General features: G+C 53.7%; 1 protein-coding gene across 6 annotated transcripts in view; it reads left to right on the top strand.

The window, feature by feature from the left end:
- The window catches only part of TCF7 (transcription factor 7), a 32,246-nt gene extending 12,155 nt beyond the window's left edge, over positions 1-20,091 (top strand). The window contains exons 4-12 of one of the 6 annotated variants that reach the window (XM_055302053.1): positions 10,758-10,869; positions 11,671-11,761; positions 13,228-13,320; positions 14,755-14,874; positions 15,298-15,460; positions 15,564-15,671; positions 16,146-16,194; positions 17,155-17,227; positions 18,380-18,432. In XM_055302053.1, the coding sequence (XP_055158028.1) occupies positions 10,758-10,869; positions 11,671-11,761; positions 13,228-13,320; positions 14,755-14,874; positions 15,298-15,460; positions 15,564-15,671; positions 16,146-16,194; positions 17,155-17,227; positions 18,380-18,383 (813 nt within the window). In that variant the 3' untranslated portion in view covers positions 18,384-18,432. The other 5 variants (XM_055302052.1, XM_055302055.1, XM_055302050.1 and 2 more) reach the window with 5 other exon arrangements.
- Positions 20,092-26,356: the final 6,265 nt, after the last annotated feature.

Genomic DNA, 26,356 nt, shown 5'->3' with positions numbered 1-26,356 from the left:
TACAGATGAGGAAGCTGAGGCTCAGAGAGGTGAAGAATGTGCTAGGACCTGGAAGAGTAGGGCTTGCACTGAGGTTTCTTTTGTCCCAAGATCCATGCTCCTTGTGGCTCTGCCCCTTTGTTCTTAAGTGTGTGGAGGCCTTAATGCTGAGTGGTACCCTCACGCCTGTTGGGCTCGTGAGCTGGAACCAGCTGGGTGCTCTGGGCCCAAGGACACTCTTGACCCTCAGTGCCCCTCCTGGGCATGACCTCACAGCTCTGGGCCTAGGTCAGGGCTGGATACTTTCCTCCCTGGACATCTGACAAGTCAGGGTTGTGTTTTGTGGTTGGAAGCAGGAGCTCAGGGTTTCCAGAATAAATGTTGCCCTGGAACATGTTTCCAAATGACGTTTAAGATAGATCAGGGCTGGCGGCTGACGGAAGCACGGTCTGTTAGTGGACCCTTTGCTCTTTCTAGCTCTGGTCGTGGTTTGGCTTGGAGCTCAGTGTGGGGCCTCTCTGGAGCAGGTGCCCTCCTCTGTGTGCTGTGGGGCTGGGCTGGAGGTTGTCCTACGCCCCAAGTCACTGGGAATGGCCGTGTCCCCAGGCATGGTGTATCATGTTTGTTGGCATTGTGTCGCTCCCCTCCCCCGTGGGCAAGTCCGGCTGGGGCATTTTGAGAGCAGTGTTTCCTTATACCGCTGCCCTCCTTTGCCTCCCATCCCCTGGCTCTGGCAACTGAAGGCCGGTCAAGAGCTTGGCCGTCGGACCTGATAGCAGTCAGGCAGGAGTCCAAAGGAAAAATCAAGGGCCACCTCACCTTTCCTGAAAAGCCTGGTTTAGGGACGGGCTTGCTTTTGTCTTCTTTTTTTCCCCTTTATTTTGTTCTTCATTAATTTAACCCCAACATCAACCTCCTGAGATATGACAGTCATACCTGGATTGGGAGCCCAACAAGGCTTGGGGAGACCTATACCTTACAAATGCTGGAGGAGTGATTTGAACCCAGGCCTCTGTGTTTCCTGCCCTTACCACCAAGCTTCCTGGCCTCAGACAATATGCCTATATACTCCTTATTAAAAACGTGGGTTTTGTAGCCCCAGCTGGGTCCCCCTGGGAACCCCTTACACCTCTGTCCCCACTCCTTACTCCCCAAGAGTTTGGGATTTCCCCCTCTCCCTTGTTTTTATACTGGTAAACCTAGGTGAGTATCTGTCTGCAACAGCTGTCTGGTGTGGTTTTTGGAACCCCCTAACTCAGCTTCCTCAGGGGGCTCTCTTTGGAGGGCCCCTGTGGCAGGTGGAGCAGCCCTGCACTCCTCTCTCTGTGGACATCGGGTCTGAAGGGCTTGGTGAGGGCGCTGAAGCCTGGGTCGGCTCCTTTCCGCTCTGTGCCCTGCCTGCCTTGGTGTAAACTGCTGGGTTCAGTCCACTCAGAGCCCCGAGGGCCTCAAGTGGCGGGAGCTATGAAGGTGAGACCCAAGTGAGTTTCCTGACCATGGCCCCAGGGAGGGACGGTCCTTCTGGGTCTAGTACAGACAGCTTACCAGAGACACCCGTCTTGTCTTCGCTTCTCAGAAGTTGGCTCAGATTAATCAGGGCAGAAGTGCGGTGCTGAGATCTCCTGGTGTCCCCCGCCTGGCCCCAGGGGTCCCATCAGCCCCCTGCCTTTCTAGGCTCTGCCTGGGCTCTCTGGGCTCTCCTTCCTAGTCAGCCTGCTTACTCGTCTAGACAGGCCCCAGTGAAAGCCACCCCTGTTGCCAGCTGCTGTCCCGAGCCCTCGTCGCCTGCGAAGGGGTGAGCACAGGCCAGACCCCATGGGAAGGATGACCCATCACGTTTCCTTTAGTCATTGATGATGGAGAAACTGAGTCACTTGTGAGGACAGGGCGAAGGCACACTGCTGGTCAGTCAGAAAGGTTCTCAACAGGGGTCATTGGCCAAGTCAGGGGTCCTGGGTCCCTGGGTCCCTGGCGGGCTGGAGGTCTGAGTGGGGAGGCTCAGAAAGAGAGGGAAGGGGAACCTGGGAAGCCCTGGCTTTGTGTGCAGGGTCTCCATGCTGGTCTGAGGTCTGTCCCTGAGTGGTGAAGATCTCTGGCCAGGACCCCCACAGGGCTGATTCCAATCCCAATCTATTGCTACTTGCCATGAGCCCTTGGGCATGCTATTTAACCTCTCTGGGTTTCCCATTCCCTGTCTGCAAAGTCTGCACGGGTCATCAGGTGACGGGAAGACTGGTCAGATCCTGGCGGGGGTGGAGGTCTGCCGTGCGTGCCTGGGGACACAGCGGGCTGTTAGCAGCCCAGGCTGCCGTCTCTTCCTGCCTTTCCTACAGAGCCTGTTGGCTTTCCTCCGGGGAACCAAATCTCTGAACTTCCCTGAATCCCCCCATCTGCAGAGCCTGCTCTCCCTCCTGCCAAAGACAGGCTGAGCTCCGAAGCCATCCTGGCCTACTCGGCTTATGGCAGGCTCCTGAACGGCCGGGCACCGAGGAGGAGCCAACCAAGACCACCTGTGCCGGGAGGCTGGAGAGGGCAGGGGTGCCCTGCCACAGAGCTGCTGCAGAGTCCCCACCCGGTGTGTCAGCAGCATCAACTAGCAGCTCAGCTGCAGCAGCTCCCGGAAGCTTCTATTTTCCTCTAAAAACATCCTGTCCTGAGGGGCGTTCACCTCAAAGAGGAGGAAGGAAAACACAAGTAAACGAATGCACAGAAACCACTGGAGGCTGTGGGCCAGGCCACTCAGCTCAGTGAGGTTCAGCTAGCTCGGAGGGTGCCTTGGGGCCAGGCTGGGTCTAGAGCAGGCCTGTGGTTTGCCAAGGCCTCCTGCAAGGGCTCTGGTCCTCACCTCTGCTGTGGCAGGGCCCCGTTATCTGATGTTGAGGCCAGGCGGCTGGTAGACTGGCCACACGCACCTGGCAGGGCTCTGTGCAACCACGGCAACAGTCCTCTGCTGGCAGGTGGGACCAAAGCCTCCTGGTCCACAGGGTGTGGCCCAGCCATCCCCCAGGCCTCCAGCTCGGCCAGCCACACAGCCACGGCTCCGTGCTCTGCGGTGGGTGGCGGGCACAAGGTGTCCGGCACGCTGTGGGTTGGGAGCTCTCGGGCCGTCCTCTGGAGAGCACCGTGTCCTGGGCAATAGGGCCCAGAGCGGGGGCTGAGGATAATATGGCACAAGCCTTACTAGGGTATGTCTGTAGGGGTAGGGTCTGCCAGGATCGCCAAATCTAGGCCCATTTGATACGCAGACAAGTCCCACTTGGAAGGGCTTTGGGGGGCTTGCTTTCTTCTCGGAAACTTATCCCCGGCGTCCCAGGCCTTGGGGCAGCTTCCCACTCAGCAACTGGCCAGACTCCTTGGTGCTTAAAGCAACCACTGTTGCTGGACAGTGGGTCCCAGTTCTGGACACAGGTCTGGGGGAGCTGTGGGGCTACCTGGTGGGCCCTAGAGGTGGGAGAGGAACCACAAGGGACTGATCCAGGCCAGAGTGGATGCTCAGGACCAGTCCATGCATGGAGCCTGGCTCTTGGCAAGAGTGGGGAGAAGAGAAGTAAGAACCAGAGGGGACTGTTGAGCATGGCCAATATGAGGGGTTATGTGGGGGTGCTGAGCCTGGGAGCTGAAGCTCAGCCCATACTCATGCAGCCCAAGCCGTGTGCCCTTGTGTGGCTCCAGGTGTCCACAGAAAGATGTACTTCTAATTAGTACAAAGGCTCCATATGAATTAGCAGCAGCCCTGGCTTTGGCTTTCTGGTTATTCTGACTGCCAAAGTACTGCAGACAGGAAGAGACTTGGGGGGAGGGTGGGTCGGAGGCGACGTGGGGTCTCAGATGTCAGACAGGATGTCCCTGACTCTAGGCAGTGGCCCCTGCTCTTTCCAGCTTCCCGAGTGCTGCTGTGACCTTATATCTAGCTCCAGCCAGGGTGCTTTGTCCAGCATTGCCACATTCTCCCTAAACACTGGCTCATGCTGGGATCCCTCCCCATTCCTGCTAGAGACCCAACTTGGAGGGCCCAGCTTTCACTCAGGCAACAGAAACCGTGCAGGGTGCAATCTCAGGGAGGCAGTGAAGACAGACAAGTGAACAGACACTTCAGCGCAGTAGGGTCGGTCTGCGTGCTGCGGTCGGTGGGCCACAGTAGGGGACCCCTGCTCACACGGGGAGGGTAGGAAGGGCTTCCAGGGTGAAGTCTCATTTATGATGATGCCTGGGAGATGGATGGAAATAGGCCAAGCCAGGTAGGGGGGTATTTCTAGATATAGATTTAGTGGGCCCTCCCATGGCTGGAGCATAGCGGGAGAGGAGGGGAGAAGAGATGTGGCTGTCCGGTGTCACCAAAGACCCAGAGAGCCCACCAAGGGGTCCCAGCACAGACCTGTTTGAGGGCCGCATGGCCACAGGCAGTCTTCTCAACCTCAGCCTCATCTGCCTCGTGTGCAAAGCGGGGAGAATGCTTTTTTAAATGGGTTGTCACAGGTGACTTTTACAGTAAGTACTTTGCATCCCCTCTTTGCACCTGCCAGCAGCAAACAGTAACTGTGCCAATAGCCCACCTTCCTGCCCTGGAAGAAACACGAGGCTCGGGGTATGGATCTGCTCGTCCCCATGGGGCTCTCTCCAGCTCCGGCACAGGCCAGAGGGAACAGGGGAGCCAGGAAGCACAGACGGGAGTCCGATCCATGGTGGATGAGGGAGTGGGGTGTGCAGAGGTTCTGGGGCACCAAGGATTCTGGAGGCCTCCCCTTAGCAAGTCTTAGTGAACGTGCCAAGTACAGAACCCAGCCAGGCCTAGAGGACTACAAGCGCGTTGTGCCCTCTAGGATCCCCAGGCTGACCTCTGCACCAGGTGGGCACCTGTGCTTGCTGGGCTGGGGAGCCCTAGTCAGGTCACAGTCCCTTCCTGGGAAGTGACCCTTAGACTGAGGTCAGAATGAGAAGGAACGGGGCATGCAAAGAGCAGGAGGAAGCAGGGAAAGTTCTGAGAGGACAGAGGAGGGGTGGGCAAAGGTGCTGAGGCTGAGAAAAGCTAGGCTCCAGAAAAGCTAGGCACCGAGGCAGGTGAGGGACGGAAGAGGGGTGGGCCTGTGCGGTGGGGTCATCAGGCAGGCAGGCAGCTGGTGTGGCCAGAAGCCCAATCCTAGGGGTCCTGGAACCTGCTGAAGCATTTTTAGAGTCAGGGAAGTGCTGGCTTGGATACCTGAGCCACCAGTGTGAGGAAGGGAAGCTGGGGTGGACAGGTATCCCCTCACATGCGCCCTCTGGTTCCATCCATGACCGCCATAGGCCTCGGGAAGAGTGGGTAGCGTCACAGCTCAGCTATTTACTATGTGTTTTGGGCAAGGAGTACCACCTCTCGTGCGCATCTGCTCTTCTATCAGATGGAGAGAGTATTTCTGCCTCTCGCTGAGGAGCATAGGAGTTACCCTCTGGAAGGTACTCAGAACTGAGCCTGACACATGGTAACCCTCCACTTATTATTAGGAAACGCTTTTCTCTCCCCCCGAAACATTTTGGCCTGGCACCCAGGCGCTCGGTGACCCAAGCTGACTGACCATGTCTGTCGCTGGTGATCAACAGAGAATCTGGATGTGAGGGCCGGGGACTGGGGGCGCTAGGGACATGTCCTTCCTGGCACAGCCCCTGCCACAGGGAGGCCGCTTTGGGGGGGCCTGGCCTGGCCTCACGCACTCCCCCCACCCCCACGTGTGAGGCCAGAGGAAGCGGCAACTTTCTTCGCTGGGAAAGTGTTGTGAGAGGCTAGCGCGTGTGGGGGTTTTCAGAGTCAACCGTCAGAGGCGAGGGAGTTTTGTCTGCCGGTGGCGGCGAGGGCTCTGAGGGCGCACAGGGCCTGTGAGCGGACCCACAGGCCCGCTGCGGTCTGCAGGGAAAATGCAGACGGTGTTTATTTTTCACCGGAGCCCGCAGGAAGTAGGGGGGCGAGGGGGTGAGGGAGGGCAGCCCAGCCCTGCCGGGGCCAGCCTAGGAGCAGAGGAGACCTGCCCCGGAGCCCCTCATTTCCACCTCCTCCTGGCTCCAGGCTCCGAAGGAGAGGAGCGGTGCTAGGGCAGCTCCGTGAGCAGTTTCTAGCCGTAGGCTAACGAAAGTGTCCGGAAGGCCACAGACCACCTCTGGGATGGGGCATTTTGAGTCGGAAGGTGAAGAGCAGTAAAAGCCATGCACCGGCAGGAAGGATGGCCTCCCGGCCCCAGGGTCTCTGAGTCCTGGCCCTGTCCTCTGGTGCTGTAGCCCCGGGGCGGGGGGCATCCGGGCGGAGGCAGAGGGACAGGATCCTGGAGTGTCCTGACCGAAGAGTATGGACTGCTGTTGAGCCTTCTGATTGTGTGCGTTCCACCACGCCGGGAACGCAGGGCCCAGCTCTGTGCTTGGCACTCTGCCCCCAGGTAGGAGAGGCGATCACGGATGTGCCGTGGAGATCCTGAGAGCCTGATGAGGACGTTCAACCCAGGCCTGCCCCTTGCCTTGGAGGCCGGCGGTCATCATCAGAGGAGAGGAGAGGGGTAGCTCCAGTCACTGGGCTCCCCGTACACATGCCAGGCCCCAGGCAACCCCAGCTTGCTGTCTGGGCAGCCTGGCCCTGGGACAGCCTTGTGCTGAGGCCGTGGAGCGGGACGTTCCCCTGGCTAAGGGGCGTGTGGGGCACTGGGCCCTCCGCCAGACGGTTCCCCCTGGCTACCATCGCAGACGTGGAGGGGGGGGCAGGGGCACGAGGCTGAGGGGCAGCCTGCATAAAACGTGGGAAGGACTGGCCAAGTCCTCAGTGCCCTGCCCTGGAGCCCTGGCCACCCAGGGCCTCCAGTGAACGGCAGGCTCTCTGTCCCACCCCTGCCCACCTGGCACCTCTCCTGTGGTTTGGCTGCAGATTCCGGTTTAATTAGAGGCTTTCCCCCATTTCCCAGGGAGGGCTGGTGGACAGGATGAGCCCTCTGACCACCGGATGGTGCCTTCTACCTCCCACCCCCTCAATACCTTGCTCCACACATGCATCCCAGGCTACGGGCTGTAGGCCGAGCTGGTTCTGGGGTTTCCCAGGCCTGGCTTTGCTACACCCTGGGGCTTAGCGCCAGCCTGGCCTACGACAGTCAGCTCTGGTCCTCCCATCAGGTCAGAGGGTTCTCCCTGGTTCCCTGGCCAAAGCTAGCCCTTCGCAGGGATGGGAGGTTTGCTGGGAAACATACTGTGGAGCCACCCTCCCTTCCCTCAGAGCAAACCCACCCTACCCCCTTCCTGGGCAGAGTGGGACTCTGAGACCATCTTCCTGTACCTGGCACATTGGAGCCCAGGCTCTGGTTCTAAGACTTCCTTCCAAGGGTTTCCCTGTCCCCGCCCCGCCAGCCAGGCTTATAGTCTTGGGGGCCCAAGAGTCAGGGCTCAGATGGCAAGGCCTTTTCTGAAGCAGGGGTTTACATTCAAAAGTTCCTAGGCTGGAGGGACCTGTGGAGGGTGCTCATTCCACCCACTGGGCAAGGGCTCCAAGCATTTGTACCCTTAGGTGGCAAATGGTGGGATGCTTTCCACCAGAGTCCCAGGTTCTTGAGGCCGTGGCCCTGTCACAAGGCCTGGTCAGGGCTGATGTCTGCCTTTCACTGTTTTGGGGATCTATCAGAATAAAAAGGCCCCAGAGACCTCCAGGAAGCTTCCTAGGCTGTCAGCCACTGCTCCTCAAAACTCTGACATGAGGCAGAATTTTTGGATCTGTAATCATTGAGGTAGTCAGGGCTGCTTTTCTCATTCTCTTTATTCAAGGGGCAAACTGGCCCAGCATCCTGTAATGAGGTTCATGTAAAGGTCAGAGAGCCTTGGAGCTGGGCTTCCAAGCCTGCTTCACACTGTGGCACACTTGAAAGTTCCCACTAGACTACCTGGAGGAGGAGGCCAGACACACATGGGAGGTGCTGGCTGTGAGCTGGGAGGAGAGGGGGGCAGCGGGGTGGCGGGGGAGTGGGGCCTGACCACACAGTGCTCCGCAGGCTCTCTAAGGGTGTTGGTAGCTCCAAGCAGAGGAGAGCTGTGATCTGATTTACACTCTTGCTGGCTGGAGGCCTGGTGGAGGAACAGGGGGCCCCTGGAGTCGTCCAGGTGAGAGGCGACTGTGGCTTGGACGGAGTCAGGGACAGGGAGGAAGAAGCGGTGGAGCGCCCTCTAGATTATTTTGAAAGTAGAGCCAGTAATACCTGATAAATTGGAGGTGGGATGTGAGAGAAGAGTCTAGGGTTACTCCAAGGTATTTGAGCAACTGAAAGAGAAGAGCATTTGGGGCAGAAAACCAGAGGCTCTGCTTTGGACGTGTTGAGTTTGGGCAGCATTTCAGACTTCTGGGTAGACTTGGTGAATATACACTGGGGGAGTGGAGTTTCCCAGAGGAAGCAGGGGCTGACGTGGAAACAAATGGCAGTCATCAGATGAAGACATGGAGAGCTGTGCCCCCAGATGGGAGCACTCTGGGTGTGAGGGCAGGTGGAAAGCCAGTGGCCCGTTTTGGGTCAGGTCAGGAAGATGAGCACCAGAAGGCAGGCCGACAGAGCGGCCTGTGAGCCTGGAGGCAGACCAGGCCAGTGTGGCATTCTGGAAGCAAAGCGAAGAAATGGCAGCCTACTGGTCCCCTGCTGGAGACGCGGCTGGGCCCACGGCAGGCGCTCAGTACGTGAAGGATTTCGCAGGTATCCACACACCCCACGGCTGTCCCACCCCACTTTGTCCGCAAGCCTGAGGATCCTACATTCTATCCTTCGTTCCCACATGCACCCTGATTCTGTCCCAGAGGTGTCTGGGGTCAGTCTGGGGGTAGAGAAAGCCAGAGTGCAGCGTGGGCCCCCAGCTTGCTCACAAAGCCCGGCCTCAGAACAGCAGCGGGAAAGTCGGCAGCACCCAAGGCCTGGAGACACTGTGGCCCGGTCACCAGCCTTCTGGGCTGATGTTGCCAGTGGGCTGCCGGGCATGGGTCTTCCCCATCTAGGCAAATCCTCTGCAGCAAGTCCATTGCCAGGCAGGGACTCCAATAACATTGCCTCGGTGCACTGGAGGGCCTTTCTGCATGTCCCTTCTTCCCAACTCAACACCTGAGTCCTTGAGCTCTTGGGTGCTGTGTGGCTGTACCCTTACAACAACCCCATTGTCCTCTCCATTTGACAAGGAAACAGATGCTCAGATCCTATAGTAGTTCTTAGAGGCCACACACGTCAGAACCAGGACCTGAACGGGCCAGCCAACTCCTCGTCGGGTTGACAGAGGAGCATCCTCTGGGCTGCCCCAGGAGGCCAAGGGAGGGCTCTGGTTAGAGGTGCTCACAAATCCATGCTAGCCACAAAGGAGCCACTGCCACTGGGACATGAATCTCGTCTGCCTGAGGGAAGGCTCATGATCCTGGTCTGTGAGACTCTTCCCAGTGGGCAGATGAATGGGCAGAGGACTGGACAGGTGGCAGTGTCAGCACCTGCCCCATACCCCCAGGGAAGGTGCTGCAGCTAATAGCCCAGCCTCAAGCCCCTCTGGAGGCAGGAGTGTGGGGCAGAGGGCAGCCAGGGCTGCTGCTGTGAGCCTCACACTGTGGCTAAGTAGCAGCTCCTACCTGGCCTTCCCTCTCGGCTCACCCTGGACCCCAAACAGCCAATCCCAAGGGACCTGTGCCAGGCCTCACCATGAGCTACCCTGAGCTTCCCCAGGCCTGGTGATGAAGGAATCATGAACCCCACCTATTACACAAGAGAGGAAACTGAAGCCCAGAGATGTTAGGGAGTCTGGCTCAATTCACCCAGTGGGAAATTTCACCCACAGGGTGGGATGGAACCCAAGTCACCAGCTCTCATTGCTGTCCTCCAAAGATGTCCTAGTTCTTCTGTGCATGAGTCAAAAGTCACTTATCTGTGCTCCTAGCATCAGAATCCCCACAGGTGAACTTCCCAAGTGGAAGCTGAACCTCAGTGGTAGATGGTGTTCCCAGGATCCTGGCCTGTGCAGGTGTGCACTGGGGATGTGCAGAGCTGTGCCTTGGCCCCAAGCAGCACCTCCCTGTGGCCGGGTCGTATGGGGAGCCCCCTTCCCAGCATGAGTCATCTCATGACAGATCCATGTGACCAGTGTGAAAAGTAAGAGTCCTGTGTTGCTGAGGAAACAGGAAGTGGGGGGACTGGGTGGGTTGGCCCTAGAGAAACCCTGGCCCCATCTAGCCCACCTGCTCTGAGTTAAAGGGCTGATGGGAACTTTCCCTGTCCCCACAAATCCTGTAAAGTCTGAGGTGGAATAGTGGGTCAGATGCAGGACCCTGAGTCTGGGGGCTGGAGGAGGAAAGAAAACTCTAGGCTGTCCTGGAGTAAGCCTGGTCTTCTGACCATTACCTGCTGTCCACGGCTGGAAGCCTTGACCAGCCCCCCCCAGACAAGCCACAGGGCCTCCACAGAGGCCACAGAGAAATCCGGGAGGAGGGGGCAGGAGTGTCTCAGATCCAGAGGCAGAAAGAATTTCCTGGACAGGGGAGGGAGAGGTGCCTCCTGGAATTGAGTGTACAGAAACCAAGAGGCTCTCGAGGCAGTAGGGCTGCTTGAGCCAAGTCTGGGAGGCTGTGGGCAGGGCCACTGACTGCACATAGGATGGTCGAGTAGTGCCCCCTCCCAGAGGCCTGTGGTTTTTAACCACCCCCACTTTGCTTTGACATTTGGGCTACCCACACAGCTAAAAGAGGCTCTGTCTTCATGTATGCCCCTAGCCCCGGGCCTTCCTCCTTCGGGTCTCCCCACATTCACACCCCACCCCTCATTTTTCAGCACAACAAGGCCAGCCAGCCAGCCCACAGCGTCCCACAACTCTCTCCTCTCTATGAACATTTCAGCAGCCCACACCCTACATCTGCACCAGCCGACATCAGCCAGAAGCAAGGTATGGATCGGGGGGAAGGGGAGGGGCCTGACAGCCCCAGAGGGGTTCTGAGTCCAGGGGGCTAGGCCCTTTTCACAGCCGGAGAACCTGGGGCTGCACAAAATCCAACCCCAAAGACAATGCCAGAAGGGTGGATGGGGAGCCTGAGGGCAGGTGGTGCCAGGTCAGATTGGAAGGCTTCAGGTCGAGGCCAGACCCTACTCCTGAATGGCCTCCCAGGGCCGGTATGTGGGAGCAGGCATCTGTGCAAAGCTGAGGACAATAAAACGTATCCTTTCCCTCCCCCAGTGAGAAAATGGAAAGTGGTGGTTGTGATGGCTGATTCACCTCAGCCTCAGGGAAAGTCATTCTGAAATCAGCCATTATCGGCTGTGGGAAACCTGCTGACTCAACCGTGGGGAGGCAGAGGGGGTGGGTGGAACCCGGGCTGCCCAGGCCAGGGGGCCTGCCTCCTGCACACAAAGCCAGGCCAGAACCCCCAACTGAGAGACCCCAGCTGAAGACCGGTGGTGGACCGGGGCATGGTGGGGCCAGCCTTCCCCATCTTGAATGACTCCACCTCTGCCCCTGGCCAGCCAGTATCCTTAAGGCTGTCCTACCCAGCCTCTCTGCCCTCGGTTTCCTAGCCTGGAAGTGGGGCACTGTTCTTACGCTGGCACGGTCCTGAACAAACCAGTGTCTGGTCCTCTAGCTGATGGAGGTGGGGTTGAAGAGGCCCCACAGGAGGCGCTAGGATGCAGTAACCAGCCGCAGTGGCTTCCAGGTCAGGCTGGATCCCTCACGCAGCCCCCTCTCCTGTAGGCGTTCACAGGCCTCTGCAGACCCCTGACCTCTCCGGCTTCTACTCTCTGACCTCAGGCAGCATGGGACAACTCCCCCACACCGTGAGCTGGTGAGTGTGGGCCCCATGGGAAGAGGGCACCTTGCACTCATGAGACCCATACCTGCCATGGCACTTTGCACTCCAGCCTACTCTGCTCAGCATTCTGCCGCCAGCCGTGTCAGTCCCACGGGCCGCCCAGCAGCTCGGTCCGTTCCCCAGGTAGCCAGCCAGTCATGCTCCCCTTGGCTCCTGGCCTTAGCCCCACGGCACCTGAACTCTGCTCCAGTGTGAGAGATCTGGATGGCTTGGGGGTGGGGGACACCAAGCTGCCCAGGGTCATGAATGTGTAAGGAAGAGCTAGACCTGCCTGAGCAGGGAGGGGACAGTATGTGTGAATGGCTGTTTGCCTCCCGGCCACATGGTAGGCAGGGGAACACTTCCTGCTCCTCGCAGTGCCTACTGTTGACTAGTCCCTTGGCTGCGCTCCCCGAGGAGCAGAGTTCTGTGCCCCCTCTGTGCCTGCTTGAGCTCAGGCCCCTGGCCAGCTGCCTGGAGAGCCTGCTGCAAGTCTGTGAAGGCTGGGCCAGCAAGAGCCAGCCTGAACGTGAAGTCAGTAGGCCCAACTGTAGACCGGAGGGCCCATCTTCAGCTGGAACTAGGTTGCAGCGGGCTAGTTGGCCCTTCACCCATCAGCCACAGTGTGATCTGGACAGGTGTATGGCCTCTGAGCTGGGGCAGTCACCCCCAGCAGGGAAGCGTGGTTTTCCCAGGAAGGAAGGGAAGCCCAGAGGCCTGCCCTCTTCTACGTGCTCTTTAGCCACGTTCAACTCATGCCTCCATTTCCAGATTCTCCCTGGGCAGTGCACCATTCTGAATACCAGTCAGGGCTGTATCTCTTAATGCCCTCAGGTTTGAAGTTGGGTAGGCAGGGTTCTGGACAGCAGAGTGGCATGGCACTGCTGACGCTGGCCAGCCCTCAGGCCACCACCCTCTCGGGACCTGATCCACCTGGTGCGCTCCCCAGGCCAGAGGCCTGACAGGCACAGGACAGCGTTAGCACTGGGTACTGTACAGATTCAGAGGGGTGCCTCGTCCTGCTTGGGATGTCAAGGGCTTCCATGAGAAAAGGTTGTGTAGCCAAGCAAGGCCTGAAGGAAGACGAAAAATGAAAAGGAGCAGAACCACCCAGTCGTCCTGACAGTGTATGCAGAAGCCCTAAGAGAGTTGTCCAGCCTGTATTGACCAGGAAATTTCAGGAATTTCAGGCTGGAGTGAGCGGGATGGGCTGGGGCTTCCTAAGCTGAGTCCTAGGAGAATGCTGCTATTTCTGCTCCTGAAGTGCCAAAAGGCTGCAGAGGGAAATAGGAGCAGCACGGATTGCCCTCTGGTGGTGGAGGCCGAGTACAGACACCGAAGGCGTCCTAGCAGAGGCTGATACCCTGCACACTATGGGTCAGGCCCAAGCAAGGTGGGGAAGTCCTTCCCCACATCTGGCCAGTAGCCAGACTGCTAACGGCTGTCTCTCCCAACCACAGGCCCAGTCCTCCTCTCTACCCCTTGTCCCCTTCCTGCGGATATAGACAGCACTTCCCTGCCCCCACTGCAGCCCCTGGCGCCCCCTACCCCAGGTGAGTCCCGTACCCTGCAGCCAGGCTCCTGCTTCCTGTTGCCCAGGCTTCAGTGCCCACACGAGGCCTTGCCCAGGCCAGTGCTTGCCCTGTGCTAGTTGTCTGTCCATCCGTCCGTCTGTCATTCTGCAGCCCCTTGCTGCTCTGTGCCTAAGAATGAAGCCAGTGGGAGAACGAGAGGCCCAGGCCCAGGCCATACTGTGCAGCCAAGTACCCTAGAGCAGCCAGGGACAGCGCACGCACACGCATGCTTGTGCTCCTGCCTGTGCACATGCAGGCGTGTGTGCACTCGCCTCTGTTGTGCATCCCTGCCGAAGGGCGAGTCAGGCATACTCGCTTGCCTGGACATTCCGTGAGCTCTGCCCAAGCTGAGGCATCATCCCTTTACATGCGTCTCCAACCTTGGACCCTTGGGGACTGCCTGCTCAGAGAAAGGAACAAGGGCATGGTGGTTTCCACAGAACAGCAGAAGAGCGAAGTGACAGGTGTGTGTATTACGTTTGTGTCACTTCCCTTCACTCACGCCCTCAGAGGGGACAGACCCAAGCCAGGGATGGAAGAAGGACCTCAGCAGACATTTCCAGCCCGACTGGAGTTCACAGCCCAGGGTGGGAGGTATGGACAAAACACTAACAGGCCAATGGGCTATCTGGGGTGATGGGAAAGCCCTAATCAGATCTCAGCCAGGGAGAACTTCCCGAAAAGAGAAACATGTCCAGAGTAAAGGGGAGCAGCACTAGTTGGGAACGGCTAGGGGGGGTCAAATGATGGAGCACAGGGGAAAAGATGGAATCAGCAGGGATGTTCCTGCAGGGTGGGGCAAGTCCCATGGAGGAGCCTGGGTTTTATTCTGTGGGCTCTGGGGGAATTTCAGCAGAGTGGCCAAGAGCACTCAGGAGTTTTTAAAATGTCCCCTCTGGGTGTTGTGTGGAGAGAGGCCGGAAGGGCTCAAGCAGGAGAGGAAGGAAGCTCCCAGGGCAGAGGCACAGGCTCAGGAGGCTGAGCTGATAAAAGCATAAGGTAAGGGGACAGATTCAAAAGCTGTTTATAGAGGATCCCTGGGTGGCTCAGCCTTTTAACGCCTGCCTTCGGCCCAGGGTGTGGTCCTGGGATCGAGTCCCACGTCCTACTCTGTGCATGGAGCCTGTTTCTCCCTCTGCCTCTCTGTCTCTCTCATGAATAAATAAAATCTTTAAAGACAAAAACAAAAGCTATTTGAGTTAGTAGCACCTGAGAGACATGGATATAGATTTTTGCAGTGTGTCTGTGTAGTATGTTGGGTGCAGGTATTTGTGTGTATCTGTGTACCTGTGTGCAAACCACTGGGGGTGGGCTGTCCTCACCTGTCTTCGTGTACTGTGCTGGAGCCTTCACGTGTCCAGGGCTTTGGCCTGTACCTTCCTGGCTCAATGTTAACTCTCCTTCTGCCTTCAGGTTCACCCATCCATCCCTGATGCTGGGCTCTGGTGTACCTGGTCACCCCGCAGCCATCCCCCACCCAGCCATCGTACCTCCCTCGGGGAAGCAGGAGCTGCAGCCATATGACCGCAGCCTGTGAGTGAAAGGGCACACAATGTGGAAGAGGGAGGGGAACCAGTGAGGAGACTTCAGGATCCCCTCAGCCAGATACGCATTCCTCCCCTCAGGCTCTACCCCTGCTGCTTAGAAACTCAAGGGACTACCAGGGGCAGCCTCTGGTCAAGCCATCTTGTGATTCTTGCCACTGACTGACCGGTGTTTTATTCTATTCTTTTCCTTATTTAAGCAATCTCTTCACCCAGTGTGGGGCTTGAACTCACAACCCCAACATCATCAAGAGCTGTACGCTCCTCCAACTGAGCCAGCCAGCTTAAGAAGATACCATTTATAAAACCCTAGTTTCCACGCATTTACACACCCACTGCAAACACACTAGAAGGTAGTAACATTAGGTGCACACTGGAGGGCTACTGAGTGACCTGGATTTGTGCCCCGCAGGAAGACACAGGCAGAATCCAAGGTGGAGAAGGAGGCCAAGAAGCCAACCATCAAGAAGCCCCTCAACGCCTTCATGCTGTATATGAAGGAGATGAGAGCCAAGGTCATTGCAGAGTGCACACTCAAGGAGAGTGCTGCTATCAACCAGATCCTGGGCCGTAGGGTGAGGCCAGGGGCAGGTGGGCTGGGGTCCCTGGCCAGCTTCACCCCAGTGGTGCTTGTTGACTCCCCAATGCCCCCCATCTATCCCTTCTTCCCCACTGCAGTGGCACGCCCTATCTCGGGAAGAGCAGGCCAAGTATTACGAGCTGGCCCGAAAGGAGAGGCAGTTGCACATGCAGCTCTACCCAGGCTGGTCGGCGCGGGACAACTATGTGAGTTGCCAATGACACAGTAGGGACGAGTAGGGGAACCTTTAAGATGCCATGCCCCAGACCACCGTCCTGAAGGCAGAAATGAGGTGGCCAGGTGGTGGCATGAAGGGCCCAAGGCCTCACAGGGCTAGCCTGGAGAGAGCTAAGCAAGGGAATCTGCCCCCACGGTAGGCCCATGTCCTCTTTTCCACCTGGGATGCGCTCCCCCTCAGGGCTGGCGCCTGATATTTGGCCACCTAAGTGGAAAGGGACTGAGGGGCCTTGTACATCTCCTCCATTCAAACTGCCCCGTGGTAGGTACTCTGGCAAAAGCTGCCATCAGGAAACACTAGGCCTTGTGGGGAAGAGGGAACAGTGTACCCAGAATCTCAGCAACAGCCAGGCTAGGCTGCAGGTCTCCCAACCATTCAGTCACTGGAATTAACCAAGGGGCCACTTCCCAGATCTGAGCCTCCCTCCCTTTGTTCCCTGCAGGGGAAAAAGAAAAGGCGGTCACGGGAAAAGCACCAGGAATCTACCACAGGTGAGGCCTTCTCAGCAGGGGTCATGAGCACGCTGCTCTGGCCCCAAGGGAGGGTAGAACCTCAGCCCCAGGACCTTGGGGCTTGGCCCTCCTAAGTCGCGTTCACATGGTGCTGCAAGTGTCCACAGTGTAACGCTGTGTTGGTGTGCTGCCTCCTGTGCCCTCCCCGAGCTCAGCCTCTGCCAGGGAAGCTGCCCCTGTGCTGCGTGGAGACAGGCACATGGGCCGTGCAGGTGGGGCCACCTCGGCCCAAAGTCATGTAGCCTGCTGGCTGCTGCCTGACCATCCCTCAGTCACCCCCGCTCCCTTAGCTCAGCAGTGCAGAGTGCTCGGATGGAGGACCCGAGAAAGCCACACTGCTTCAGGTCTCCTTCCTGTAGGTGAATTCTTGCCCCACGTCTGATACTTCAGACTCCAAGTCCATGACCATCTCAGCCACGTTGCCCCCCCCCCACTCCCCCCCAAATCTCGAGGCTGGGACTGAGGCCGAGCAGAATCCTTAGCCCTTTTTCTGAGGTTGAAGCGTGGACTCCACCGTCTACCTGGTTTAAGCTACAGCATGATGGGGTTAGGGGTCAGGCAGATTGGGCACTGGCAAAAGAAGAAAAACTGGATGAAGTAGGCTGGATCCCTGTGGGCCCCTCAGCTCCTCCCACAGCTCCGTGGGGCAACCCGATGGAGGACGAAATGATGGGATCCCCTCCCTTCCTCCGTCCCCCACTCTTTCCCACTGCCTCTCCTGCTAGCTAGGCGCCCGCCTTTCCTGAGAACTTGGCTCTGGGTCCTGGGGCTCCACTGGGGCTGGCTGTGCCACAGAGAGGCCCTCTGCCTATGGGGCCTATGGGGTATCTGTGACTGGCTGACACTGACGTTACCTCTTCTTTCTGGGCCCTGCTCTGCCCTGCTGCCTGCCTGCTCGCCCTCTGCCCTGCTCTGCCCCTCTGGCATGGCTGTGAGCAGACCCTGGCTCGCCTAAGAAATGCCGTGCTCGCTTTGGCCTCAACCAGCAGACGGATTGGTGTGGTCCGTGCAGGTGGGTTTGTCCCCACCACCATCCTCCCTTTGCTTCAAGCTGCTTCCCTGACTCTGCACATGTTCTGCTGGGCCTGTAGCCCTCCTCTGGTCTCCCAGCCCCATAGCATACCCACAGATCAGGGAGCCCATGCCTCCTAAGAATGAAGTGGAGGAAGGATGTTCTAGAAAGGAAGAAAAGCAGACTCAAAATAAGGTAGTTCTGGTTCCTAGGGTCCTCTGTTAAGGATAGTCTGATGCTAAGGTTAGCAGACTCTCTTTGTGCATCCCAGTCAGTGGCCTGAGCCCCTGCTACCAGGCCTAGAACTCACGATGGTCCACCAGTTCCCTCACTTCAAGTTAGGATCCCTACCTGTATTATCCTGAAACCCTTGAATCTAAAACCAAGGTGCCCTAGGGTAGAGAATAACCTCAATGCCAAGTGTCCATGTATCTTATCTTGTACCTGAGACCAGGAGACTGCAGAGGTAGGCAGGGAGGAACCGGTGGTATCCCTGAGCTGTCCTAGCAAAAGGGCCATACTTAGGCTCTATGGCACTAAACTTGTGCGTCTCCCTGTACAACAGAGAAATGTATGTGAGGAGAAGGCAGTAACTAACTTCAGGCAGTAACTCACAGACTCTAAGGAATACTGTCCAGCCCATCAGAGTGCCCACCATGTTCCCTCTCCAAGGACAAGGGCATTTGGGTAGCATGTAAGTGTGTGCACGCCAAGGACAAGGGCATTTGGGTAGCATGTAAGTGTGTGCACGTACACATGGGGAGAGCATATTCATGTTACTCTGCCCAAGCACCTCTTGGCCAAGCCACAGGCATCACAGGCATTGCAGCCCTTCACCTTAATGCAAATAAGAGCCCCTCCCCAAACACGTCAAACCGGCTCAGAGGCCCAAATTAGGAGATGGCCCCTCTGGAAAACGAGGTGGCCCACAGGGCTAGCCTGCAAGCAGTTCCTGTGCCACCCGCTGGCTGTGCGGGGAACTGCACCTGATCCAGGTCTGGGCGGGCCCAGCAGAATTGCAAGGCTAGGTTTGAAGGCACAGGCCCACCACTCAAGTCCTGGGGAGAAGGGAACAAGAGGTCAGCTAGGCCTGTGCAAGGACAGCATTTTCTGGTTGTGGTGTATGACTATGAATTCACCCTCTGTTTACAGATAACTCTCTTCACTATTCCTAGGAGGAAAAAGAAATGCATTCGGTACTTACCCGGAGAAGGCCGCTGCCCCAGCCCCGTTCCTTCCGATGACAGTGCTCTAGGCTGCCCCGGGTCCCCAGCCCCCCAGGACTCGCCCTCATACCTCCTGCTGCCCCACTTCCCCACAGAACTGCTTGCCAGCCCTGCGGAGCCGGCGCCTACATCACCAGGTCTTTCAGCCGCTCTCAGCCTCCCAGCCCCCTGGACCCCCCCAGATCCCCCCCAGCGCCCTGCAGAGTACACAAGTGCAACAACAGCAATCTCAGAGACAGGCAACCTAGCATGCACGGGACACCTGGCTACCTCCAGGGGCCCATCCTCTGAAAGGAAGCGACAGAGCCCCAAAGCACGTGGAAACTGGCCAGGGGCCCCGTTACCTCCCGCTCAGGGACCAGGCCCGGGAGACTTCCGAGGCTGTACAACTTCTGCCTGAACCTGGAGCCATCAATTCCAAGCGCTCCAAGTGGTGGGACTCAGATCTGTGTTGTGTCTGATTAAGGGCATCCCTTGTGCCTACAGCAGCCTGCATGGACTCTTTTTACCACCTGTCTTGCTGGCCAGATGTCCCCGCCTCCCTTGCTTTTCTGCTATAGGTCACAGAGGGGCTGGACTCAGCCCAGCTGCCTGCCCTACCCTACACCTCCCTAGCCCCACCACTGCCATGCCCTCCCCATACCAGACACTTCATGGACCAAGAATGAGCTAGTTTATGAAACAACATGTGAGCATGGTCACAACCACATGCTCAAGACCATGCTCTCAAAAGGGGCTGGAGAAGCCCTGTTGATAGAATGCAGTAACTATTCATAAACTAGACCAGAAGGAAGCCTCTTACCAGTTCTCAAGAGCTTGTAAGACAAGGAGGGAATGGAACAGGCTAAATCTAGGCCTATCACCGTAGGCAACAGGAATAACCTGACACTACCTTATCAGGCAAGTATGGGCAGTGAGAGGTACCTGGCTCTAGTTCACATTACTTAGAATTGTTTCCAAGAGAAACCCAACCTCCCCAAAAGGTGATACCAAGGTCCCAAGTCTGTCTCTAGTGGCTGAACTTAACAGCTGAGAGAAACGATGTCCCTAAACCTGGTGTGCATCCCTCCCCAGTCCCAGAGCCTTTGCCACAGCTCCATTTCCTGCTTAGCCGTATCAGTCTAGGCAGCCCTTGGGCAGTTGTGAGAGGGAGCCCAAACCTCACAACAGCCAGTGCCTACCTTCCAGCATGAAACAGGTCAGCTTCCTTTCCCTGATGGGGCTGTAGGAAGGTACCATCACCATCAAAGCAAGGAGTCCAGAGAACCTCCAGTGGTAGTCAGTGGGTTTTCACCACAGCCTACTTTAACCCATTTCTGAGCCAAGCTTCAACCCTGAGCCTTAAAAAACAAACTTTTTTTTTATTTAAAAATTTTTTTTTGCCTCTTCCTCACTGTACATAGCCTGACTCCAAAGAAAAAAGGCTGTTCCTATACCCATGTACCCCTCAACAAAAGCCTTTAGTTCCTACTTTAGCCACTGGCTTCTCAGAATCCAAAGAACATATTCTAGTTTAGTGTTGCAAGAAGTCTTGAGAGAAAGAAAAGACTATTGTAGTATTCAAAATATTTTTGTATTGTTAATGCATCATCATACAAAAACTTTTTTAACATGAGAATAAAGATACTTTTTACTGGGTTTCTTTTTTAAAACTTGACCCTGAGGAATAAGCTGTTTCAGTAATGGAGCATTACACTCTCCTTTTCTTATCCACAATCTACAGAAGCCAAAGATTACTTTCCTCACTTTTCCCACAGGGGGGCTTAGGCCTTGCTCCAACCACAAGAGCTAAGCTCATTCTATGTGTAAACTCCCATTCCAAGCTTTGCACCTAAGTCCCAAATTGTGGGACCTCACAACTGATGCAGGGCTAGGCTGCCTGCATATGAGAATGGGCACAAGACCACTAGGCTCCATCTTCCCCTCCACTATCCTTCCACAGAGAGAAAAGACCAAACACTCTGGTGTATATCCTATTTTGAAAAAAACGAGCAAACTGGAGTTTTTTGGAATGTGGTGTCAGAAAATTCGAAAGGGCATTTTAATAGTGCTCTTTCCTCCCAAAAGCTAATTAATTAGGTGAAGTATCTTCATTATTTTTATGTAAATCCTCTCCAGTTCGGTCTGCAGGCTACTTTTTACACAGGGGTTTCCATCATGTTTAATAGCGTTAACTCCTCAAACCCATCATGAATGTAAAAGGTGTAAGGCCACTTCAATAGGTCAAACATTAGATACAAATGCCGGGCAAAAAAATCACAACAGCCAGCCACTGGGTCACTCACCATCATGCACTGTAATTTTCACTGAGTTATATTTTTGGGATTTTATGTTTGAAAATATTTATAAATAAAGTCATCTTCCAGAGTAGTGCCTATTTAAAGTAGGCCACTGCAAGCTGTAATCCTAGACTTGCTTTTTTTCTGGAAGGGTACAAGAGGAGACCGACCATTCTCTCGACGTCTGTCCCATTTAAAGAATTCCACTCTGGCTACTGGCCTAGATGTTTCAAAAACTACACTTTAAGGCTCATGCAAGAATGGGTTGCTGCATCTGATTTGGTGTCTAATTCAGAGCACACTGGGTACAGGAACAATGCACCCTTTGTGTATGTGAGGGTAAAGAGGGGGGCTCTGGCAACTTCGTTAAAATCCAACCCAGCCTCTTAAAAAGGTAACTTCAAAGATGAAACTCGAATCCTCCCAGGTCAAACCAGCACATTCCCCAGGCCACAGGTGACTTGAGTGAAGGCCCAAATTCAACTTCAAATAGCACGCCAGTCCCACCTCACTACAAGCCAAGAACTAGCCCTGTTTCTAAGACCTCATGAGACAAGATATCCCAACCTCCGTTCCACATTCCCAGAAAACAGGCGAACTGACTTGGCATCCGTGTTGCAGCTGCTCCTCCTGGGCTTAGAAATATGGTGAGGACGCAGCTCACCAGCTGGCAAGGCCTGCCAAGTCTCTCAGTTTGAACATGTTTCCCCTTTTTATGTAAGAAGCCCTGTGGCTAACCTCTTCTGGCTGTGACTATTTTTCGAATGTCCCCAAAAGCACTGCTGCCCAGCTTCTACTGAGTGTACGGTTTAAGTCTGGCAAGAAAGGCCACAGGTGCCAGGAAACAGGCTGATTCTTTTTATTTTTCCAAAAAAGAAATGAAATAGGTTTCTGCACACATTTTTAGAAAAACAGCCTAGAAAGGGCAAGGGTAATCAAGACTTGTCAAAGTAGAAGATTTGAGGACAAGAACAATTCCTTATATAAAAAAACTGATTTGGGCTTTGAAGTTAGAAAGCCTACTTTATCATTACTTTCTACACAGAGCTTTAAGAGTTCACCAAGGGTGGGCAACCCGGGTGGCTCAGCGGTTTAGCGCCGCCTTCAGCCCGGGGTGTGATCCTGGGGACCCAAGATTGAGTTCCACATTGGGCTCCCTGCATGGAGCCTGCTTCTCCCTCTGCCTGTGTCTCTCATGAATAAAAATCTTAAAAAAAAGTTCACCAAGGGCCCCTGAAAGACAGCTGACCACTCAAGCAAACCCTGGTTCCTAGGCTCCATCAATGCCAATTATTCCAATCCCCTGTGTCCCAGATCTCTAACTCAGGCTCTCGGGCTCTCTACTGGCCCAGAGCAGCTAATGGATCTTTGTTTGCCTATCTGCCCACAATGGGCCAGAGGGGTCTGAGACCAGTCCTAACTTAAACAGCAGGAGACATAGATGGGGGACATTCCCAGTCTGTTGGATAGAATAAAAGCCTAGCTCAGCTCACCTCACGAGAGATTTCAAAGTTAACAATAATGTGGAATCAGGCACAGAAGTAATAAGACAAAGCACATTCTGTCCTAGTGGTAGCAGTTCTCGAGTTCAGTCAGACAAGGTAAGAGGTATTTCATCAGCTATAAATTACATAAGAAATAGTTATTAGTTCAAGCTGATACTTCTTTTAAGTTCACCTGGGGCTTTGGAACAGATCTTCCTTTTTTCATTCAGGTGTTCTTTCCTTTATCTGAAGACTTATTTAAAGTATGTGGTCAATAGGCGGGGGATAGAAAGGGGAGAAAAATGGAGGAGGAGGAATTAGGTCAAAGGAACAAAGAAAGGAAACCAGGCAAGCCAGCGAAGACTTCTGGAAACTCCTCTTGAACGCAGTTTTCTGACCATGCTGCTCTGTAGTCCCACCCATCCTATAAGACTCCTGGAGCAGAAGTATCTGCAAAGCTTGTGAAGCAGGTAAGAGAAGTTGTAAAAGAGCACACTCAGCACAATGACAAATGTTAATTTGTACAATATATGAGGTAAGTGCTGAAATTGAGAGCACTTTTATGGACTAGACTGATCCTCAGAGAGAAAGAAGAGGGAGCTGGCATATAGGTCAAGTGCCTAGTAAATACTTCTGAAAATTTCAAGTTAAGCAGTGTCAGAAGGTCATGAGAACCACAGAATGTACAGATATTGTTGTAAGCAACTATATTCTATATTCCTCCCACAAATGCCTCTCAGTATTGGCATGCAGACCAGATGTAGCCAACAGTGTAAGATGCCACAAGGCAGCAAGTATGTATGTCATCCATGAGTTAAACTATCACTCAAGTCCCACAATGGAAATCGGATCAAACGAGAGCACCCTGACCAACACCTTTATGCCAACAATAATGTTCATATCCACTGACCACTCAAAAGTAAGGACAGCATTCAGTCCATTCTGCTTAGGTGGCCAAAAGATTCAATGCTGGGCCAAAGGATATGTTCTAAACTTCTCACATCATTTGTCTTGATATGCACATCCAGTTCTCTTACTCATTCTGCCTTTTAGAGTGATTTCTTTTTTTAAAAGATTTTCTATTTATTTCTTTGACAGAGAGTGAGCGAGAAGCAGACTCCTTGCTGAGCAGGGTGCCCTACAAGGGGCTTAATCCCAGGACCCCAGAACCATGATCTGAGCCTAAGGTAGACGCTTAACCAATTGAGCCACCCAGGCACTCCTAGAGAGTGATTTTTAACAAGAGTAAACAAAAGCATCAATTAGAACTCCAACTATAAAACCCCCTATCACAGTCCTTTAGTAGAATACTAAAAAATGTTTTCGTTCAACCATTCAAGAACTGCACTGCCTGACATGGGATTGATGAACTCTCTTCCTGGACCATCACTAAAATTCTATCACTAATCCAGCACTATTTCATTCCAGCCTATATTCTCTAGCCAACTGACTGATACTCAACTTTTTGCTGGCAGTTCCAGACTGAGAACTGCTTCCCCCCTCACCTTGGCATTCCTCCATTCCCAACCAAAACCAAAATGACTTCTGAAACCAAATTAGTTTCTTCTCACAAGTAGTGGCAAAAGTTATGCTTTAAGGGACGCCTGGGTGGCTCAGCAGTTGAGCATCTGCCTTCGGCTCAGGCTATGATCCCAGGGTCCTGGGATCGAGTCCTGCATCAGGCTCCCTGCATAAAGCCTGCTTCTCCCTGCCTGTGTCTCTGCCTCTGTCTCTAATGAATAAATAAAATCTTTTTTTTTTTTTTAAAGAGCTTTAAAAGATAAATGGACTTCTTTGGCCATGGCTAAGGTGAACAGCGCTCAGATCAAGAGGTCAGCTGCTCTCTCTGTTCTTAATTCATGGAAGTCACTTCCTATATCTGTATAACTTGACCTATTAAGAGTCTAGGTAACCTACCTCGTTTCTTAATTTACCTTGGGATCAGTAAACAAACTATAGGATGGCCACTGTGTAAGCAAACTAAGAGACCATGTCATTTGGAGTATCTGCCTGCCCTGAGTCACATGCTCATTGTGACTGCTACTAGCTGCCTTCTTCAGCTAGATCCAGTCTAAACTCAGCATTACCATTACTTCATATTACCAGGATGTGGTCCTAACAGTCCACCAAATTAAAGACCTCGTTTAATTCCAGCAGCTGGTGTGTTCCAACAGGTGCAGAATCAACATCACAGCTATAATGCTGTTCAGGAATCTTTTACTAGGATGAGTTTGTGAATCTTTAGAAAAATTTTAAAAATTGCAAAGCAATACCCACCTTCTGTATTAAAGGTTCATTCATGAAGGCAAGCTAATAGAATGGCACTTCAAATATAAAACTTGCTTCTACAATGTAAGAATTATTAGAATCTGTTTGAGGGGGCATATGCTTAATCCACGATAATGTGAGGGAAAAAGGAATAGACTAACACTCAGGAGTTTAGTTTACTCTCAATTTTAAGTGACAAAGAAAAGCTGAGAAGCCAAAGAACTGTCCCAGAAGAATGTTCATCACCAAAAGCACCACTCTGCATGTAGCTACCATTTCTAACTTACCCCAGGCTACAAGGGCACTAAGAGGCATAAGTATGAGTCTGGCCTCACAAAAGGACTTCATGCCACGGTATTGATTTAGGGCAGCTGGGTAATGAGAGGGTGGGAAAGGGTATATCTCTGGAGATAGGTCTGGCTACTGTAGATAATGGCAAAGAGCCACTCGCTTTCCCAGGGTAAGGTGAGGGCCTAGAAAACTCTTGGTAAGTATTAAAGAAAAAGTGAGCATCTAGCAGGGAATAGGGCAGGCAGGGAATAGGCCTGTGTAGCCAGCCTGAAGTGCCTCTCGACACCCCATCTATGACTTACGTGGCACATGATGTCCACAAATGGCCTATTTTCTCTGAGATGAGCTGTCAGAGCTCTATAAAACCTGAGAGTTTAAGACTATCAGGATGTCTTGTTTAAAGCTTAGGGCCACAGTCTATAGGAAATCAGGAAGGGAACAAAAATCTTAACTACTATACTGTCTGTCCGCTCAGTCTCACCCATTCATCAAAAAGATCCCAGTGTCCTTTAAATAGGGGTAATGCTATTTAGTCCTGTAATTCCAACAATTCTTGGGGGTTATATAGATTGAGAACTAACAGCAATAGGTTTTGTTCCTTTCTAAACTAAATGAGACATATGTTAACGATCCTGAACTTTCAGTTAAGAATTTGGTTTTTCATGATCTTGCTAGAGATCTTGCTGGGGGTGATTAAGTTTTTTCAAGAACTGACCATGATGGTGGGAATTAGCAGATAAAGACACTCCAGCTAGGACTGAATTCTGCTACCTCCCCCAAGTGAACCCAAGACAAATGGAAAACAACCTTAATTCCTGAGAATAAAAGGAATCAGGGATCCAGAAGTAGTTATAAGGGTTAGCAAACTTTTTCTGTCAAGGGCCAGAGGGAAACATTTTAGGCTTTTTAGTCAAATACCGTGTCCTGTATTGATTTTTAAATAATCCTTTAATAACATAAAACCATTTTAAACTCAGAAACTGCAAAAACAACAGGCTGTGTGCTGGATCTCACCCACACAAGGGCTGTAGTTTGCAATCTGCAATCTCTGGTACAGACCACAAATAGGAATTCATGTGAGACAGTATATGGGACTTTATTAAATAGATAGATTTGGAGCAAATGAGAGGTAAAGTATAAAGGCAAACTAATGTCAGCGAATAATCTGAGCTGAAACAGTTCATAGTAAACATGAAGAGAATGCAGTAAGACTACATGTGAACACAGATGATGCTAAATGGGAAAGCAGGAAAAAAGGAGCACAGAGGACAGAAAAAAGAACAATTTGTGGGCCATCTTAAGCCACCAAGAAAACTTAATTCTACTATAGGGCAGAGGCTGGAAACAATGGCAGGGCCATTCTTGAGGCCACGTACACCAGTTAAGAACTGAAGCATTGGCTCCAGTGAACTGGATCATGACAATCAGAAGAGACAGAAGTCTATCAGAACCCAAGTGTTAGGTCAGCAGCCTCCAGTGAGCTCATACATGAACTTCCTTGCAAGCTGTCTCCAGCTACACAACCATACATATATATTTAACTCATTTAATAATAATAAGTGAAGAGACAGTTAATTTACA

Source organism: Nyctereutes procyonoides, unplaced genomic scaffold (genome assembly GCF_905146905.1).
Source record: "Nyctereutes procyonoides isolate TBG_1078 unplaced genomic scaffold, NYPRO_anot_genome, whole genome shotgun sequence".
Lineage (NCBI taxonomy): Eukaryota > Metazoa > Chordata > Mammalia > Carnivora > Canidae > Nyctereutes > Nyctereutes procyonoides.
This window is presented reverse-complemented; position numbering and strand designations above follow the sequence as displayed.